This window comes from Tasmannia lanceolata, unplaced genomic scaffold, assembly GCF_043159265.1.
Source record: "Tasmannia lanceolata isolate RefF3 unplaced genomic scaffold, GAP_Taslan_0.1 ptg000015l, whole genome shotgun sequence".
Lineage (NCBI taxonomy): Eukaryota > Viridiplantae > Streptophyta > Magnoliopsida > Canellales > Winteraceae > Tasmannia > Tasmannia lanceolata.
Genome location: NW_027518692.1, coordinates 28,594,752 through 28,613,163, shown reverse-complemented (window position 1 = coordinate 28,613,163; position 18,412 = coordinate 28,594,752). Strand labels below are relative to the sequence as shown.

At 38.5% G+C, this 18,412-nt stretch overlaps 1 protein-coding gene across 1 annotated transcript; it reads left to right on the top strand.

Moving 5' to 3' along the window:
- The first annotated feature begins 847 nt into the window (after window positions 1-847).
- On the top strand, window positions 848-17,156 carry EMB1789 (CCCH-type zinc finger family protein). Its single transcript, XM_077354480.1, has 7 exons — window positions 848-3,036; window positions 9,570-9,635; window positions 9,840-9,905; window positions 13,491-13,619; window positions 14,886-14,936; window positions 15,899-16,039; window positions 16,227-17,156. The coding sequence occupies exons 1-7, from the start codon at window positions 928-930 to the stop codon at window positions 16,776-16,778; spliced, it is 3,114 nt and encodes a 1,037-aa protein (XP_077210595.1). The 5' UTR covers window positions 848-927; the 3' UTR covers window positions 16,779-17,156.
- The last annotated feature ends 1,256 nt before the right edge of the window (window positions 17,157-18,412 follow it).

Here is an 18,412-nt window from a genome sequence, read left to right as displayed (position 1 = left end):
ACCTAGGGCTAAACAGAAAAATAGAAGAAAAACCAAGAAATTTTGGAAACTAAATTCTTCCCAAAGCAAGGAATTTTGGAAGAGTTTTCTAGTGGGAAATGATATCAACACTGCAATGCTTTTATAAGTACCTACATGGCTCTTAGAAGGATACTACAATTATCAAAAAGATCTTACAAGCCCTTTAAATACCAAACAACAAGATGGTTCACGCATCATATTAGAAAACACGACAGTGTAGATATCATTCCCCTTTTCTTGGGAGTGATGGTCTCTCTCTCTCTCTCTCTCTCAATATGCTGTTCTCCAAGGTAATTCAAGCCAAATCAAATGCTTGTCTCCTCTCTTTTGACCTCTTATTCCACTACTCTCCGAGCCACCCCACACAACAATAGCCTTAGAGGACAGAGGTCGGGTTCCTCTGGCCCCAATCCGTAACCCAACCCGAAATTAAATTGGGCTGGCTTTTCCTAACCCACACCAGAGGAAATGCCAACCCAACCCAAGCCAAAATGGGGATGAGCTAAACCCTCGCACCCCTACTTGTGAGAGTTTTTTGGGAACTATAATAACCAACCGCCCCTTTTGATCACCAGGAACACCCCTGTCAGTGTTTGTGGCAATAAGGGGCATTGAATTCTTCCGAGAAAAGTACAACAGCCCCTCTTTAGTCAATGATGCACTGACGGGGTGTTCCTGGTGATCAAAAGGGGCGGATATATCACTTCCCTAACCTCTGACATCAGTTTAAATTATAAAAGACTATATGAGTTAGTGCAATTACCAAAACATGGGTGTGCTGATATCATTTCCGAATGGGTAAAACGAGTTAATTAGGAAACCAGTTCGCGCCCGTTTCTCAATCGACCGATCTAAATATCCATTCTTCCAGTCGTAGAGTAGAAGAAGAAGAAGGGAGATATGTAGATGGAGAATCGCCTAGAACAAACAAGGACTACCCAAACCCAAAATCCATCGATGCGAGAAACCTCTCATATCCCTCTCCCTCTTCCTTTTTTCCCTCCTCGCAGATCCCCTCTCAAGAGCGCAACTTTCGATTCTCTCGTTCGATTCCTCTCCGTTTTTGCTTCTCCAGGTAACAGTCCCAACCCATTACCACTCTCTGTGGATCTTACTTGTCTTGAATCTTCTAATTCTCCGAAGAAAAAACTGGTTACGGAAGTAAACCCTAATCTAATCGGTACTCAAAATGGGGGTTTTTCTGATGGAGAGTTTCTTGTAGAAGAATCAAGGCACGTAGAGCGTTGTGAGGATCATGCCGAACACGTTAATCCCCACGGTAATCTTGAATTTGACGACTTTTTAATAGAGAAAGGCCGCCCAATAGCTGATGGAGACCCTAAAAACCCTAAATTGGTTGATACCCAAAATGAGATTTTTCATGATGGAGGGATTCATGTTGGAGACTTATTAGGGAATGTATCTCGTTATGGGGAGCATGCCAAACACGTTGAGTCCCATGGTAATCTTGAATTTGATGACTGTTTAAAAGAGAAAAGCTCAATAGCTGATGGAAACCCTAAAAACCCTAAAATGGTAGATGCTCAAAATGAAATTTTTTGTGATGGAGGGATTCATGGTGGAGACTTAAGGAATGTATTGCGTTCTGAGGACCATGCTCAACACGTTGATTCCCGTGGTAATCTTGAATTTGATGACTCTTCTATAGAGAAAGGACCAGTAGCTGATGAAAACCCTAAAAACCCTAAAATGGTAGATAACCAAAATGAAATTTTTCATGGAGGGATTCATGTTGGAGACTTATTAGGGAATGTACTGTGTTGTGAGGAGCGTGCCCAACACATTGATTCCAGTGGTAATCTTGAATTTGATGACTCTTCAATAGAGAAAGGCTCAATAGCTGATGGAAATCCTAAAACCCCTAAAATGGTAGCTACCAAAAGTGAAATTTTTCATGATGGAGGAATTCATGTGGGTGACTTATTAGGGAATGTATCGTGTTCTGAGGAGCGGGATGAATCCGTCCACGGTAGTGAAATTATTGCTTTAGATACTCTATCAAGGGAGAAAGATCCAGTGATTGAGGCTGTTGATATCGAAAACCAAATGAGTATGTTAGGGAATGGAAAGCGACAAGAATGCCACAATCAATTCTTCGATCATTGCAACGGTCTGAAATCCTCGATTGCATCGGTACAAAATGACCAGTTTGCAGAGGAAGTCTCCGAATTAATAAATAATACCCAAGAAGATTGTTTTGGTACGGAATGGATTACCATGGAAGAATTAGTTCAAGAAATGCAAGACAATAGGAAGATTGAATTCGTTAATCAGGGTAGTAACAAATCCACGGTTACTGAAAACTGCGATTCGGTTGATAGCCAGGATAAAATGGTTTGTTCAGGACAGGCTGTTATGGAAGAATTAGGACATGAAATGCGTCAAGAAGGACAAGCTTTGGAGAAATTAATTTCTTTGGATACAATTACTGATTCTTCTATGGTAAGGAACAACGGTGAAGTTATTGTTTTCCAGAGAAATGATTCTGCGAGTTTGATCGCTGGTACAGAGCTCGAAGATGGAGAAATTTCTGATGATTTGGGAGTTTCTAACCAATCATTTGATTCAACTCTTGAAGATGTTGTAGCTTCTGAGGATAGGGATGTAGAAGAGCAGATTTCTGATGATTTCACTGAAAAAGGAGATTTTTCTCATACATGTAAGGGGCAAATAGGAATAGATGAAAAAGATTTGGCTTCCATTTGCTGTCTTTCAGGCTCTTCGGATTCTACAAAATATTACATATCAGGGAATTCTAACTCATGGAGAAGTGAGGGGAATGGCGAAGAATCTACAACGCAGATTTATGGAAAGAACAAAATGATAAAATATCCATATGGGGATGAAAGCTTGATGAAACCAGGACAAGTGAAAATGGGATGTAATGGGAAGGATGGGGAGGGCCTAGTGGTTAATCCAAGCAGTTTACGATTGCCTGGAGAGGCTTCAGAGAAAATCATGAGTCAAGATCAAGGAACGGTATCCACAGTAAAGGTATGATGATGAGTATCTTGATGTTTTATTCCTTTTCTTTTGACCACTTGATCTTCATCACTATGTTACATGCAGTATGCACAATTATCTACTGACCTGGAATTTTCTAAATTCAAGCTTTCTCTGTACATTTCTAGGATTGTTTTTTTAATGGTAACATTTCTTAGATTGTTATTGAATGTGTACTAAAAATATTTAGTCTTTCTCATTATTGGCTTTGTTTTGTCTACCAGATAAATGTCCTTCATGATATGATGTGTGAGTTCTCGGTAGAATTGCAGTTTGTTGTGGTCATTCATATTTCTTGAAGTTTTTGTTTTCTTTGTCACTTAATCTTTTATTTGTCTTTTCCATTTGAGATTTACGTGGGTGTATTGCTCGGTGCTTACTTTAGGAAGAGATGTGGTTTGCATTAACCATATTAGTTTTCTTTTCAAAATCAAGGAATCATGTCAATTCATTGATTCTTGTTAGTAATGTGCTAGGAATCACCTAACTTCTATTTTTAAATTGATAATTAAAACAATATTAAGAAGCGGAAAAACTAACGGAACGAGGAAAACTGACCAAAACATCCTTGTCTCATGGACTTGATCTTGTCCAATTATCAGTGCTGCCCCTGCCCTAACCATGGTTTTAAATTTCCACCGAAATTGGCACGAAACAACTGAAATGTTTAAATTTCCATCCCCATGGAAACCGAAACCGAAACGACCGACATGTATTAACCAAAATCGTAAGTGTGATAGTGGTATACTATATTAGTATAAAGGGCGGCCCTGTGCACGAGGCTCCCACCATTGCGGGGTCTGGGGAGGGCTAGATGTACGCAGCCTTACCCCTACTTTATTAGTATGTATTACAAAATTATATTTACATGAATTTTATGCAAAATGCGGTGCATGTATTATGCATAAATATTTATATTAATTCTTGAATATTTAATAAAAAATAAATATTTATATGAATGACATGTGAATTTGGTATACACTAAGGGTGCGTCTGGCAGCCAAGATTTTTTTTTTTTCATGATAAATCGGTGTCTCCAAGTGTTGAGAGAGGGGTAGGGCTGGTGGGAGAAGGAAAGAGATTTGAGAGGGCCAATTGAGATGAGGGTGCGAAGTGGCTAAAAGTCAGGAAAAATTCCAATCGGATTTTGAGTAGAGTTTTTTGTTTCTTGAATTTTAACCACCTCTCACCACTTGGAGACACTAGTTTCTTGTATTTTGTTTCCTGATTTTTAGCTGCCGCACCCGCCCAACCCCTCTCTCACCACTTGGAGGCGCCGATTTATCATGAAAAAGTCATGGTAGCCAGACGTGCCCTAAATTATCAGACATGTAGATGTCAGTAGGTTTTCGATGTTTCAAACCATTATGGATGGTTGTCTTGCTTGTGTGATGGTTTCTAAATGTGTATTTGTGCTTATTCTAGTATTTATTGAAGTTTCGTCTTTAAATTTCCTAAAGTTTTGTCCTTAAATTTTATCATTTGCATATGTTTGCTTGATTTTACACGATTTCCATCGAAATTTCCAACTGAAACTGAAACGTTTCCGTTTCCGTGGTGACGAAAACCGAAATTTAACACGTTGGCCCTAACAGCACCCTCTCTAGAAATAACTCTTTCTTGTTCCATTGAACTTGTGACTTAGATTTGGGTATCCGGTGGGAGGAGCAAAGCCACCATGCTATCTTTATGCGCCTAATGGGGTATGTGATGATTTGTTGCGTGAATCTTTGTCCCCTTCGCATTCCTCTTTCTCGATGGCTTAACCTAAGTGACCTCATAAGATTTTTAAATCAAATCTCTTGATGCAAAGATTGTGGGTGATTGGGCTTACGAGCTTGGTGTGTTGTTACATCTGATACTGAGTGCACGCTATCTTTAATTGTCTTCAAAAAAGGCATCCATGTCTTTTAAAAAGGGCCACCAGGAATTATTCAATTTGGTCACGAATATTTATTATGAGCTTAAGACTAAGGTTAAGATGAAGAGCAGAGGAAGGTTGAAAATCACTTATTTTTTCTATGAAAATCTTATAGTGGAATGCCAGAGGCCTAAGGGGCCCTACTTAGAGATTGGCGGTCAAATAATGTGGACACTGTTTTTCTTATGGAAACAAAGTCCGAGTCTATATCTCTTGATGGGTCCACTCTATCAAGGGCGGCCATCATCGCTTCTATAGGTCTAGTCGGGGTAGTTTTGGCTTTTTGGGACTCTTCCGTTGTTCAAAGCAGTCAAATTCATAGGGGAAGATGGGTAAGTTTCATCGCTGATGGCCTTGGCCATGAAATCACTTGTCAATGTCATAGAACGAAAGATCATTTCGTCTCTTTATGACTTTCTTGAAGATGGAAGTGCCGCAGTTGACACAATTTCAGTTTGCAAGATTGAAACAAATGACTAGCGTTAACCATTGATTTATTATTTACAACAAGGGGGATTACTTTCTAATTATAAGCAAAAAAAGTGGATGTTAGAAGGCATGCTCTTTTATATAGACCTTAAAAAAGAAGAAGAAGGCGTGCTCCTTCATTGAAACAAATGACTGGTGCCACCATTCCTTCCTAATAGACGATCCAACGGTCAAAGATGGGCTACCTATCTTGATCTCCAGATACATGCCCTTTTCTTGATCTCCAGATAGCACCCATCAACAAGCTGAACAAATACAAGGAATTCAACAAAGAAAAAGTACCAAAAAGCCAAACCAAAACCCCTCAAGGAGGAAGGAAATCGAAGACTTCCAATGATGCCTAGAAGCTCCCTTCCCGGCTAGCCTATCGGCTTCACTATTAGCTGACCTCATGTGATGATAGGAGATAGAGGATCCTGCCACTCGATCTAAAATCTCATCAACCCAGTGCGCAAAACGCCAAGGGTGACAGAGACTGCCCTTCAACCATTTTATCACATTTAGGGAATCACCTTCCACTTCCACCTTATCTAGCGTGCTCGGCTCAATCAACCTGATTCCTTGATGCACAGCTCTGATCTCCTCCTCATTTTTGTTTGTAGTCCCTATGGGCCCCGAGAATGGCCATATCGTCGTAACGTCATGATCATGCAAAAGACCATCGACTCCAGCAGGCCCTGGGTTCCCTAGACTGGAGCCATTGAAATTCAACTTGAACAATGGTCGGCCTACCATTGCATATCTCAGATCATCCGTGCCATAAGCCATGCTGAAACAAACTGGAAGCTGGGTAGAGTCCTAACTCAAGAAATGACCAAGGCTATCACCTTAACATAGAGATAATGGGGTCTTCGCTAATCCCTTAAACACCCTAGCATTCCTCTCCTTCCATAGCACCTAAATGATGGTCAGTAATGTTATCTTCCATAACATTTTACCTCGACCTCGCCATGGAGCATTAGACCAGCTTTCCAAGAGCTCTGCAAGATTGAAGCGGAACACCCATGATATGCCAAATCTGCTTAAGATTTTTTCCCCACATGTATCTGGCTGTCTTACAATGCAGAAACATGTGATCTACTGTCTCACCCGCCTCCAGGCACAACGTGAAATGATCAACAATCCACATATTTCGGTCTCGGAGATGGTCCACTGTGAGAATTTTATCTAGAACTTCCGTCCATGCAAAGGCACATACCCTAGTAGGGGTCAGTCAGAATGCTCCACACTCTAGCCACTGGCGAAACTGCAGGGTTGTAAGGCTGTAAAATGACTTAATGCTGAAAGACCTGGAAGAGCACTTGATCCAAATCCTTTTATCCATACCAGACTTCTTAATGTAACAGGATGCTAGCAGTTCCAATTATCTTGCTACCCTCGCCATCTCCCTATTGAAGAAATTTCTCCTGAAATTGATTTTTCATGATGTCATCTTCCCCTCGCTCGAAGCAACCCTTCACCCAAGCCTTCTGATTCACCACCAATGCGAATAAGAATAAATCTGGGAAAATTTCCTTTAAAGCGGTCCCTCCACACCACCTATCTTCCCAAAACTTGATCCTTTCCCCGTGTAAATTCTAAACCTTACATCCTCTTCGAACTTGCTTTTTTGCTTAATTATGCCCCTCCAAACTGTCATTCCTCTCTGTCTATACCTGTCATCTGATAGCCATCTCCCTAGAAGTGCCCCATACTTTTCTTCGTTAACCTTTACCCATAGATGATGACTCTCTTCTCCAAACCTCCCAAGCCACTTCCCTAAGAGTGCCTTGTTCACCTCTAATCTTTTGATCGCCAACCCACCAGCCTTGATTGCCTCACACACCTCCTCCCAATATACCAAGTGCATTTTCCACTTATCGTCATCTCCCCCCTCTCCCTAGAGGTATTTTCTTTGCATCTGTTGATTAATCACACTCGTGAGACATTTGAATATCGATAATTGGTAGATGGGGATGTTTGCGAGCACTGCCTTAATTAGCGTTATCCTACCTCCCAATGAGACCAAATTTCGCTTCCATGTGTCCAATCTCTTTTCCACCCGGTCTATGATATGGGCCCACTGATTCTTAGTGGTTCCGCCTCCTCCCAGTGGGAATCCAAGTTAAGAAGTAGGAAAATCATCAACCGATCATCCCAATAGGCTCGCCAAACCATACCAATGTTACACATCTCTGAATCCATCATCGCCATCTCCTACCAAAGCCCATCCTTTGCAAAAGATAGTCTAAATAGTCCAATACTCCAATTCAATCCGATCACAAGCCTTCTTCATGTCTAATTGGCAGATATTTCCGTTTCCCCCTTTCTTTAGATAGAAGTCCACCACCTCATTCGCATTCACAGCGCAATCCAAGATCTGACGCCCTCCTACAAAGGCCGACTGGTTACCGAAGATTATACTTGGTAGGACTTTCTCCAAGCTTGTATAGGCACCGCACCAGACTGATTGGCCGAAATTCCCCAATATTCATAGCTCCTTTCACCATTGTAATTAGTGCTATGAAAGTGGCTCCAGTTCCCTTGTCTAACTCATACCTGTTGTGAAAATCCTTAAAAGATATTTACATTTAAATAAGGGCTTCTTGATAGATAATCAGAGATATTTACCTTCAAGAAATATAATTAACAGCCTTTAGAGCTAGAACTCTAGAAGTGTACGTCCCCACCAATTTAATAAAAACTCTTCTCACGAGGGAAATTTGATCTTGATGTGTTTTATATGTGTGATTTTCAATTCCTTTGTGAGATTTGTTGCGAACATGCATCATAGTGAAGCAAGGAAGCTGTTTGATTCAAAGGGGCTCAACTTCTAGTCAGAGTGTCAATTTAACTCAAATTTCTCTTTTGGGAGACTTAAACAGATCATATCTTTGTCTCAGAAGTTGTTAAAAGGGATATTTAGTTGAGATGAATGACCAATTAGTTCCAAATGAAACAGATAAACTAGAGAACAAATGAAACAGGGAAACAAGAGAACAAAACTAATGAAACAGAGAAACAAGAGAACAAATGAAACAGAGAAACAAGAGAACAAAACTGCTCAAAGAATATATAGACAAATCTTGTATTTATTTGTGAAGAATTTGATATTCAAAACCAATAAACCATTCAAAAAAAGAAAAAGAAAAGAGAATTTGATATTCAGAATTTTATTGATCAAATCAAAACAATTCCGCCATGTCTTCCCATCAGTAGCAAGACATTCAGCCGCTTGGTTACCTCATCCATGCATCTGGGACCTAAGTTACCTTTGAGAGAAGTGCAAAAAAAAATAAAAAAATGAAAGATATAGGAAGGCACCAATGAATGGCAGTCTAACCGTTGTTCCATTTAATGGCTATGACGTTCTTAACATGTTCTTCAGTCCAACAGAGCAACGCATTAGTGGTTAGACAGAACTCTGCACTGTCTTGCAGATACTATTTCACTGAACCTGCTGGTCTTACAAATTTCAGATCTTTGGGCTTTATATTACGAATATTAAGTTCTGTTGTAAAGGGATTCTCTTGTTTTGTAATCTTCATCTTGCATTGCAGGAGATGGTTTAGGGAAAAGTGTTGATTTATATATATTTGGGCACGATATATAAAACATAATTTCTAATGGAACTGGTATTACTCTAAACATGTTTTTCTGTAATTGTCACACTTACTTTATTGGCATATACACAATGTTAAAAAATTGGCTTGTTCACTCAACTCAGCTGAGCTGACTCGTCTTTGGCTGTAACCAAGCACAAATATAAATGCCCTTGGTGGGTTCACCCACGCGAGTTTTTTAATTGGCTTGTTTGGCCAAGTCCTCACCCAGTCCTCTTGGGAGCTCCTTTCTAAGCTCGTCTTTAAGTACTTCATTGGTATACATTTATTCTTTTTTTGGTTGGTCATACTCGTAAATTTATTCATTATGTACATAAACACACATACATGAATACATCAGTATGCACATACCTTGTTTTCCTTTGAAAGTTTCAAATGATGTGCTTAGAGGAATATGCTGGTTCTTGTTCTAATCATAATTACTCATTCTTCATTCATTACTCAGCATTATATGACACAGTGATTTTCTTGTCATTGGACTAATGTGGTTCTGCATTGTCCGTATATTTCAGGATGTTGAAGTTCGTGAGAAGAGGAGACGGTCCCCTTTAACAGAGGAAAGAAAAGCCAAGAAAAAGGCATGTCATTTGTTTTTTTATGAAAGTCGTGACTATGTATTGCTGCCTGCCATGTAAATTAGCCAATGATATGCGTGTTGGTGCCAAACAATATGTGGTGTCTCTCAGGAACCCTAGAAGATTTGCTGACATGTCTCTACATATCTATAATTGTATCAATTTTTCATTGGACTAATGTGGTTCTGCATTGGCCGTATATTTCAGGATGTTGACGTTCATGAGAAGAGAAAACGGCCCCCTTTAACAGAGGAAAGAAAAGCCAAGAAAAAGGTATTGCATTTGTTTTTTTTTTTTTATGAAAGTCGTGATTATGTATTGCTGCCTGCCATGTAAATTAGCCAATGATATGCGTGTTGGTGCCAGACAAATACGTGGTGTTACACAGGAACCCTAGAAGAAGACAGTGGACCACATGTTTCAAAAAGAAAATGCATTAAACTATATAAATATTTATAAGATGAAAAAAAGGGAAAACGGATAAACTAAGGTTTTTCCTAATAACCGTGTCAAATGTGAAATGTGTCTCACACACTTGTTGGACAAGAAGATTTTTGAGAAAATGAAGTGCCAGTGTTACATAGCTGGAATGACATTCAATATATGTTGTCAGACTCATCATTAAATTTAACTTACTGATGCGGGACCAAAAAGGAGTAAAAGTAGATATTGTAGCTCAGATGTCAAAACTGATGCAGGACTGATTAGGGAAGATAGCTCAAGTCTGCTGAATTTAATCACAACGTGGAGATAAAGGGGTAGAGGTTAAGGTTTGGGGGTCTAACAAAGGGTATAGGATCAAGGGATATGGGATTAGTTTCCAGAGGGCTAGGAAATTGATAAGGATGATTTTGGAATTAATAGGATGGACTGTTGGGACTGGTTTTAGGGGACTGTGATGACAATGAGATGGGGCTGTAGTAAAAGATTGCAGGGATGTCAAAAGGACAGGTTATAATGAGAACTCAATTGATGGTGGCCTATGGGATGAGTGATAGATATGATAGATTTGATTGAGGATTAAAGACTGCAGGTCTAATTTAGTCATTTAGGACTGTTCTGAAATTTTCGGGGTGATCAAGAAAGGGGATTGATGTGTTTTCTTTCTTATTTGTTGCAGGATTGTTTGTAGTCGTTGGAATAGGGATTATGGTTTGATTTGGGTTGCGAACACGGGAACTGGATGCAGGGTTTGTTTTAGGACTGAGGAAAATAATATCAAGATTTTTTCTTGAATTTGTGAGCAAATAAATTTCAAGAAAAAAAAGGGTTTGAGCTTGCTGTCAGCTAAGTCAAGAGAGGGAAATAGGCTGGGAGAGAAGGGTGATGCCAAGGAAGTGGTTGACTGCGTAGGTAAACTAGGTATGGAATGATCATTATACATGCAGCTCTAATACCAAGTTAATGCAGGAATGGTTGTTAAAGGTTCTTGAACAAGTTTCTTGAATTCTTGAAAAAGATTTAAAGAAAGGCTCAAGAAAGTTAAACATTTGATAAAGAATAAGAATGCAAAGAAAGGATAAAGATCGTTAAATATTGGTTATATTGGGGAAGATAAAGATTGGTTCTTGAGTGGTTAGATGGTTTTTATCTTTTGTAGTTCTGTAAGAGAAGAGATCGTGAGTTGGTTTGGATTGTGAAGAACATGTAAAGGGAAAGGGCTGTGGAAAGGGGGATGTGGAAAGGAAAAAATATGTTGTTGGATAGATGAAAGGGTGTGAAGAAGGGAGTTAGGTGGAGGTTGGTTGGGAGATGGATTGCGGCAGGGGGGGTTTAGGAAGGGGGTGCTTACGGGAAAGGGGTTAGGAGAGGAGGTGGGGTTTCGGGTGGGGAAAGGGGCTCGCAACCATTTGCCCGTGGGTGGGTTTTTAGTAATGAAAAAAAATCTGGAGAGAGAGAGAGAGAGAGAGAGAGAGAGAGAGAGAGAGAGAGAGAGAGAGAGAGAGAGAGAGACTTCTCTTGAGTAAGGGTTCATCCAAGCTTGGAACCAAATTGCAATCTTTCTACTCAAAAAGTGACCAAAGGCCTTACATTTATAGACAAAATAACATGCCTACTTCTAATAAGATTTGAACTTCTATTTTGAATTGAACTTCTACTTCTAACAAGAATTGACTACATATAATCTACAATTTTATTTTTTTTTGAAATGGTTATAATCTACAAATTCTAATAAGACCCCAACAACTAATTCTAACGTAACTTAAAAAAAAAAACAATTGGTACAAATGAGAACTCCCAATCACAACCAAATAGATAGTGGAGCCATGAACACACGTGGGCTGATTTTGATAAACACCTATATTTAGTAATCGCAAACTTACTATTTTTAGTAAACCCAAACTTGCTATATTTGGTAAACCCGAACTTCCAATTTACTATATTTAGTAAACATGAACTTACTAGCCATTCAAAAAAGGAAATATGATCTTACTATATTTAGTAAATTTGGTAAGGACGCCCTAAAAGCACTTTTAATGCTACCCCTTAATTTGTTATTGGCACCTAAACTTAAATTTTGGACCTTAGGGTGGTCTCCATCAAGGGGTGTAGGGGACTGTTTCTTGGGAAGTAAATTTGGTACGGACACCCTAAAAGCACTTTTAATGCTACCCCTTAACTTGTTATTGGCACCTAAACTTAAAATTTGGACCTTAGGGTGGCCTCCATCAAGGGGTGTAGGGGACTGTTTCTCGGGGAATAATTGTAACGGGGAAATAATTCAAAAGAGCACGTAGAGAATATTACCTAGAATCACTCTGGGCTTCCTAGGAGTCACACCTAGGCTATCAAGGCATCACACCGAGACGAGGGGCTTAAAGCATCTCCCTCCAATGATTGTAAGGGCTACACAATCTATAAAATGTTTTCACCGTAACATGCAAAAAAGGGGCCAATGACCTTACATGTATAGAACCAGAACCTTGTTCTGAGACCAACTAGAAATCTTGGTAGACTATAACTTACTCTTTAATAACATGGACTTTTAATCGCTTAAATTTTTTGAAATACTTGATGGGACCCACTTTTTATGAGCTAGTTACTTCAGTAACTTAAGTGATTTTATAACAAAAAGTCCATAGTACCCCCTATAACTTAAATTGACTCAAATAACTCTTTACGGTTAAATAAAAGACTCTTTTAACCCTCTTGATGGGTACCATCTTCCTATTCAAAGTCCCTCTTGATTCTAGTGAAGGATTGTCCCCATCACTCGTAATTTTAAATTTACACTGAAACCGACACGAAACGACCAAGACGTTTTCATTTCCATCTCCACCGAAACCAAAACGACCGAAATGCATAAACTGAAATCGTAAGTGTATCAGTGGTATATTATATCTTATGTGTTACATAATTATAATTATATGAATTGCATGCGAAATGTGGTGCATGTATTATGTATAAATATTTATATAAATTGCATGCAAAAATTGGTATGTAGTATGTACTAAATTATCGGACATGCGCAACAGTGCCTGTCACTTGGTGTTCAATGTTTAAAACCATTATGGATAGTTATCTTGCTTATGTGATAGTTTCTAAGTGTGTATTTGTGCTTATTCTTGCATTTCCTAAAGTTTCATCCACAAATTCTATTATTTGCATATGCTTCTATATGTTTCCGTTATTTTACATGATTTAAACCAAAATTTCCAAATGAAACCAAAAGGTTTCCATTTTCATGGTGATCGAAACCAAAACCAAAACCAAAACCAAAATTTAAATTTTTCCATCACTTATTGCTCTAAGCATTATAGAAATGACGCCTAATGTCGTTGCCCCCCTTATTGATAAGCACTTTCTTTGTATTTGAAGATTTATGCTAATTTTGTTCAGTGCGTTTTGATTTCACAGGTGGCAAAGAAACGGAAACGAGCAAAAATGAACAAAGAGCAAGGAGTTAAGAGGTTGAGATTACAACCGATTTCAAAACCAAAAGCTGTGAACTATTGCAAGTATTATCTGAATGGTAGATGCCAACAGGTAATACTGTGTCTCAGTCTGTCATTCTGTCAAAGTAGTCATACTTTTATTCTTGAGAGAAGTTTTCTCCTGTTGAATAGTGTTAACTTCTATATGGACTATGCTTCACAATCTCTTGGTTTGTCAAAATGGACATGCTTTTTATTCTTGATGGAAATTTTCCATGTTCAATAATTATAGCTTTCGTGTAATGTATCCCGACATCAGGTATTCCATTGTCGATGTCTTGGTTTAATTTCTTTGTATCAAAAATCCCCTTCTACTACTGTGAAGTTTTCATGGAAGGGTTGAGCCTCTAGCTCAGTTGGTTGTCTTTGTTCTCCAATATTGACGTAAGAGGTTCAATCCAGCTTACCTACCAAAAAAAAAAGGTTTTCATGGCATATTCTTAGAATGAATATCGTGGCAGGCCGCGGGGCCCTAACATAGGCTTTGTCATTAGAGTGAGAGCAAATTCTACACTGATCCTGCTTGCTTGGCTTGACTTTCCCTTTTGCGAACTTTATTGCATGAGGGAAAAATAGAGAATAAGGTAAACTAGGGTCAATAAGACATTTCCTAAGTTTGGGAAACCCGAAATTTCAGATTTCGCAAAATTTCGGTTTCGGTCCCAACCGAAATCAATTTCAGATTTCGGACGAAATTTAAAACCATGCTTTCATCTTAGTGTATGTTGATGATATCATTGTTACTGGAAGTGATGATGAATAAATAAGAAGGGTGAGAGATCTTGACGCAATATTTTCATATGAAAGACGTCAGAGAGTTGTGCTACTTCCTCAGTGTAGAGAGATCGAACACACTAAGGATTGACTAGGATGTATATCATAGATCTTCATGGTATACCAGTCTAATATTTCCAGTGATACATTACTGTTCACTATGTTCTTATATTTTGAGCAATAGTAGGCCATGTAAAGAACCATTAAAAAAAAAAAGGCCATGTAAAGATAAAATTGTTAGATTTTATTGTTAGATTTTATCTAACAATTGACTATCATTTAAAAAAAAAGAATATAAAATTGTTAGAATCCATCTACCTTTGTTGGTTACTCTCCATAGGCCGCAATAAAACACATGTTTGTTCTGTATTTGCTTCAAAGTGGTTAATGTATAAAATGGCTGTAGCTAATGATATCCCATTATACTCTTGGTTAATGTGTTAGTTATTGCCTTAGTTCTTGGTTAAACTTACGTCTTAACATCCTCTTTGTTCTTTCTTTTGTTTCTTATCTCCGCTGTCATATCTTTTTTGGTTTTTCTCAGGGCGACAAGTGCAAATTTTCGCATGACACTGTTCCCTTAACAAAATCCCAGGTATAGTCATTTGATTCAGTCTTCCTTTCCCATTTGATATTAGTTGCATTATAATTTGATATCCACCAATGTTTTTTCTCGTTTCCATATTGTATTTAAATGTAAGTTGGTGAATGTTGCTTAGATTCACTAAGAACACTCTTATTGGTTGTTGTTGGTTAATTAATATCTGTCCCATTCTAATCATAGTTAGGACCAGTCTTTCACAGTCACGCATTTCTTTGTTTGAAGACTTGGTGTGATTCCTCCTAATTGAGCCAAATCTCTGCATGCATGAGAATTAATAGAGAACAATGCTAGGACCAATACTTGGCAATCGTTCCCCTTCATTGGAACTATTCCTCTTAGATCCAGTCATGCCAAATCGTAACCTTGTTATTTCCTGATCAATAACTTGCACATTTAATTGGTTTTAGGTATGGATGAAAATTTACTAATAGAACAAGAACTTACGTCCATTCTTTTGATGGAGGATACCTTTGAAGAGCTGTAATTTTTTCTTTTTCCATGTTTATGGTAAAAGTCAAACTGCATCTCTTTTGGGCTGCAATTCTGCGTTCTGATATTCCGTCTCTCAAAATAAGTTCTAGGATATGATATTCATTAGGACAAATATTACAATGCGTACAAATTTGAGGGCAAACTCTGTTTTTTTTTTTTTGGAATAACGTAACGATTTTATTCAATAAAAGCGAGATTGTAGTAGGTGAGAAGGGATTGGGCATCCCCTAAGCAGTAATACAAAGTCATTTTCCCCTGCAAAACATAACCCACCCAAGAAGCTAACCATCTCCACCCTTTGCTTACGAGCATTGATTTTCACTTCGATCTTGTCCACGCCATCCTTCGCCAACCGATCTACCACACTCTTTGTACTCCTAATTACGCAATTGTATTAATTATTAGTCTACTTTCTTAAGATGGGCCTCTTTCATGTTTCTTATTGTGTTTGCTTATTGCAGCCGTGCAAGTATTTTGCATGTCATTCGTGCTTGAAAGGGGAGGACTGTCCCTTTGATCATCAGCTCTCTAAGTACCCTTGTAACAATTATGTGTCCCAAGGCACTTGCCACAGAGGAGATGCATGTCTCTTTTCACACAAGGTAACTATTTTTCTAGGAAGATACTACTGGTCTTGAACAACTACTTATGATATGTGATATTTTAGTATCCGTTATCCATAGCTTAATTGTTTCTCATTTCACCTCTATCACTTAGACACTTTGTAATGAGCCGGGGCTCTTATTTTTATCAAATTGTAATAGCTCTAGATGGTTATATTGATCTCAGGTGGCTCTCACAGAAGGTAATTCAGAGGCATCAAAGGTTAACAAAACAGAGTGCTTGTTGCCTCCAGAGAAAACAAATTCAAGGGAGCAACTAAACATAGATAGCGCATCCAACCCTGCTATCAACCACTTATCCAAAGATGCAAATCCATATACCCCCTATTCTCTGAAAAGCCACCTTAACAGGCAAGGAAAGGAGCATGTGGCGGAGGTGACACCACGAAAACCACCTTCACAGGCACCTGAAGGAATATTCTTTCTTTCATTTGGCCAAGCACCATCAGACGACACCAATAACCAAAATGCATCAGAGAAGCTTCAAAACTCAAATAGGGGGCCACTTTGGTCTCCCGGGTCCACTCTTTCTCCATTTCAATCTCTTAATTTATCAGCAGGTGGGCACAAGAGCTCTCCAAATTCATCGGCTAAGGCATCTTTGCCTACACCAGGTTTTGTCCAGTCCCCTTTAAGGAATGGGTTCAGTAATGCATCAAAGAGTAGGTCAACGGATGCCTCTAAGATTTTGGAGGAATTTTTATTCAGTGGGTTGTGAACATTAAGGAAAAATCTTTGTTGCATGGCTAGTAATTGCTCTCTTCATTAGTTGAAATCGCTGTCATCTTTTAGCTTAACTTAACCTTGTAACTGAGCATTTTCCATGCTTGCCTTTTGGAATATACAAAAAATAAAAAAAAATAAAAATTGAGGAATAAAGAACAGAATTACAGAAGCAGCGGAGATTTTCAGTAAGCTCGAACAGTCTTATGCAAATCCTCTTTTGCCAATGAATATGAGACATTGTTGTATAGCGGGTCGGATTAATCTTTTACCCATGTATTGAGATAACTGTGAAATTTTACTCTTTCATCTGTATGTGAAATGTTGAAAATTACAGAGATGTCTTAAAGATGAGTTTTGTATTGATGCTGCATTAGTGTAGGGTTTGATACATTGTTAAAATTTAAACACATATGGTTACTGCTTCTTTATTTTATCTGTTCAGTCTGCATGCATCTGAACCACAGATCCCACAAGCAAGAGATACCAAACTCTTTGGCAGAAATAAGAAAAGGGGTGTGGTTGGCGTGATCAGACAAATTAACTAACAAAAATAAAACAAGAAGAAGATCAGAAGAATGGTAAGAGACACTCTCAGAAAGCTCTTGCTTCAGATTTCGTCAGTCCAGATGCTCTCAAGCATCGGCATTACCATATTTTAATAATGGCACTATTCACTTTGTTTTACACTTTTAGATTGGATGCTGATAGCATCTTGAGTATTGCAATAGCCGTTAAAAGCTAATAAAAATAGGATTTGTTAGGTAATTATTGCCAAAAGGCATTTCTCGTTTCAGTTTTTAAGTAGAGAACAGCCACCTAGCAGTGGCAGCAGATGTTCTCTCTTAAAAAAGTTAGCAACGAAATGGCTTATTGCAAAAGAGAAAACGGTTCCTACACATATGTGTAGATAAGTTATCTACACACTAGCTTAAAATACAGTGGGGGCCACATTATTTGGGTGATCCAAACCATTCATTTTTAAGGCCCTCACATAGATAGGGTGTCCAAAAAAAATCAGATCCATAGGATCATCCTAACCATTCGAACTGTGGAGGCAAAAAATGGACTAATTTGTGAAGGTTTAAAGACATCCATTTTATCTCCACAAATCGTAGGGTTGGGATGATCCTATGGATCTGATTTTTTGTAGACACCCTATCTATGTGAGGGCCTTTAAAATGGATGGCTTGGATCACCCAAACAATGTGGGCCCCCACTGTATTTTAAGCTAGTGTGTAGAGAACTCACAGTTACAAATACGGTAGTCCGGATATCAATCTCTTTTATTTACACAAAATAAAAGTGACCCACTTATTTTTAGGTGCAATGGGTGGTCTATTATTGTGGCCCCATATTGGATGCCTAAACAGCAACATTTGGGTTTTGCATGATGGTTGGGGTGAAATTAGTGAACCTTTCATTCATCATCTGTATCTAACATTGAATTAGGATTATAAAATCATTAATCCAAACATAAACAGGGATTAAACCTGATCAACAAAAGGCTCGGAATCCTTTGTCTTGCTTAGAACTCAAAAAATTCTTTTCCATCAGAAGAAGAGGCAAAGGGCTAGGATTGTCGATACTAGATTTTCAGAATCCAAGGGTTCTATTAGAAAAATTTAG

Bases quoted from the DNA above. Each gene is read 5' to 3' on its own strand.
- EMB1789 (XM_077354480.1), top strand. From the start codon at position 928: ATGGAGAATCGCCTAGAACAAACAAGGACTACCCAAACCCAAAATCCA. The intron at 3,037-9,569 runs GTATGATGATGA...CGTATATTTCAG, and splicing joins GAACGGTATCCACAGTAAAG to GATGTTGAAGTTCGTGAGAA. The intron at 14,937-15,898 runs GTATAGTCATTT...TGCTTATTGCAG, and splicing joins TTCCCTTAACAAAATCCCAG to CCGTGCAAGTATTTTGCATG.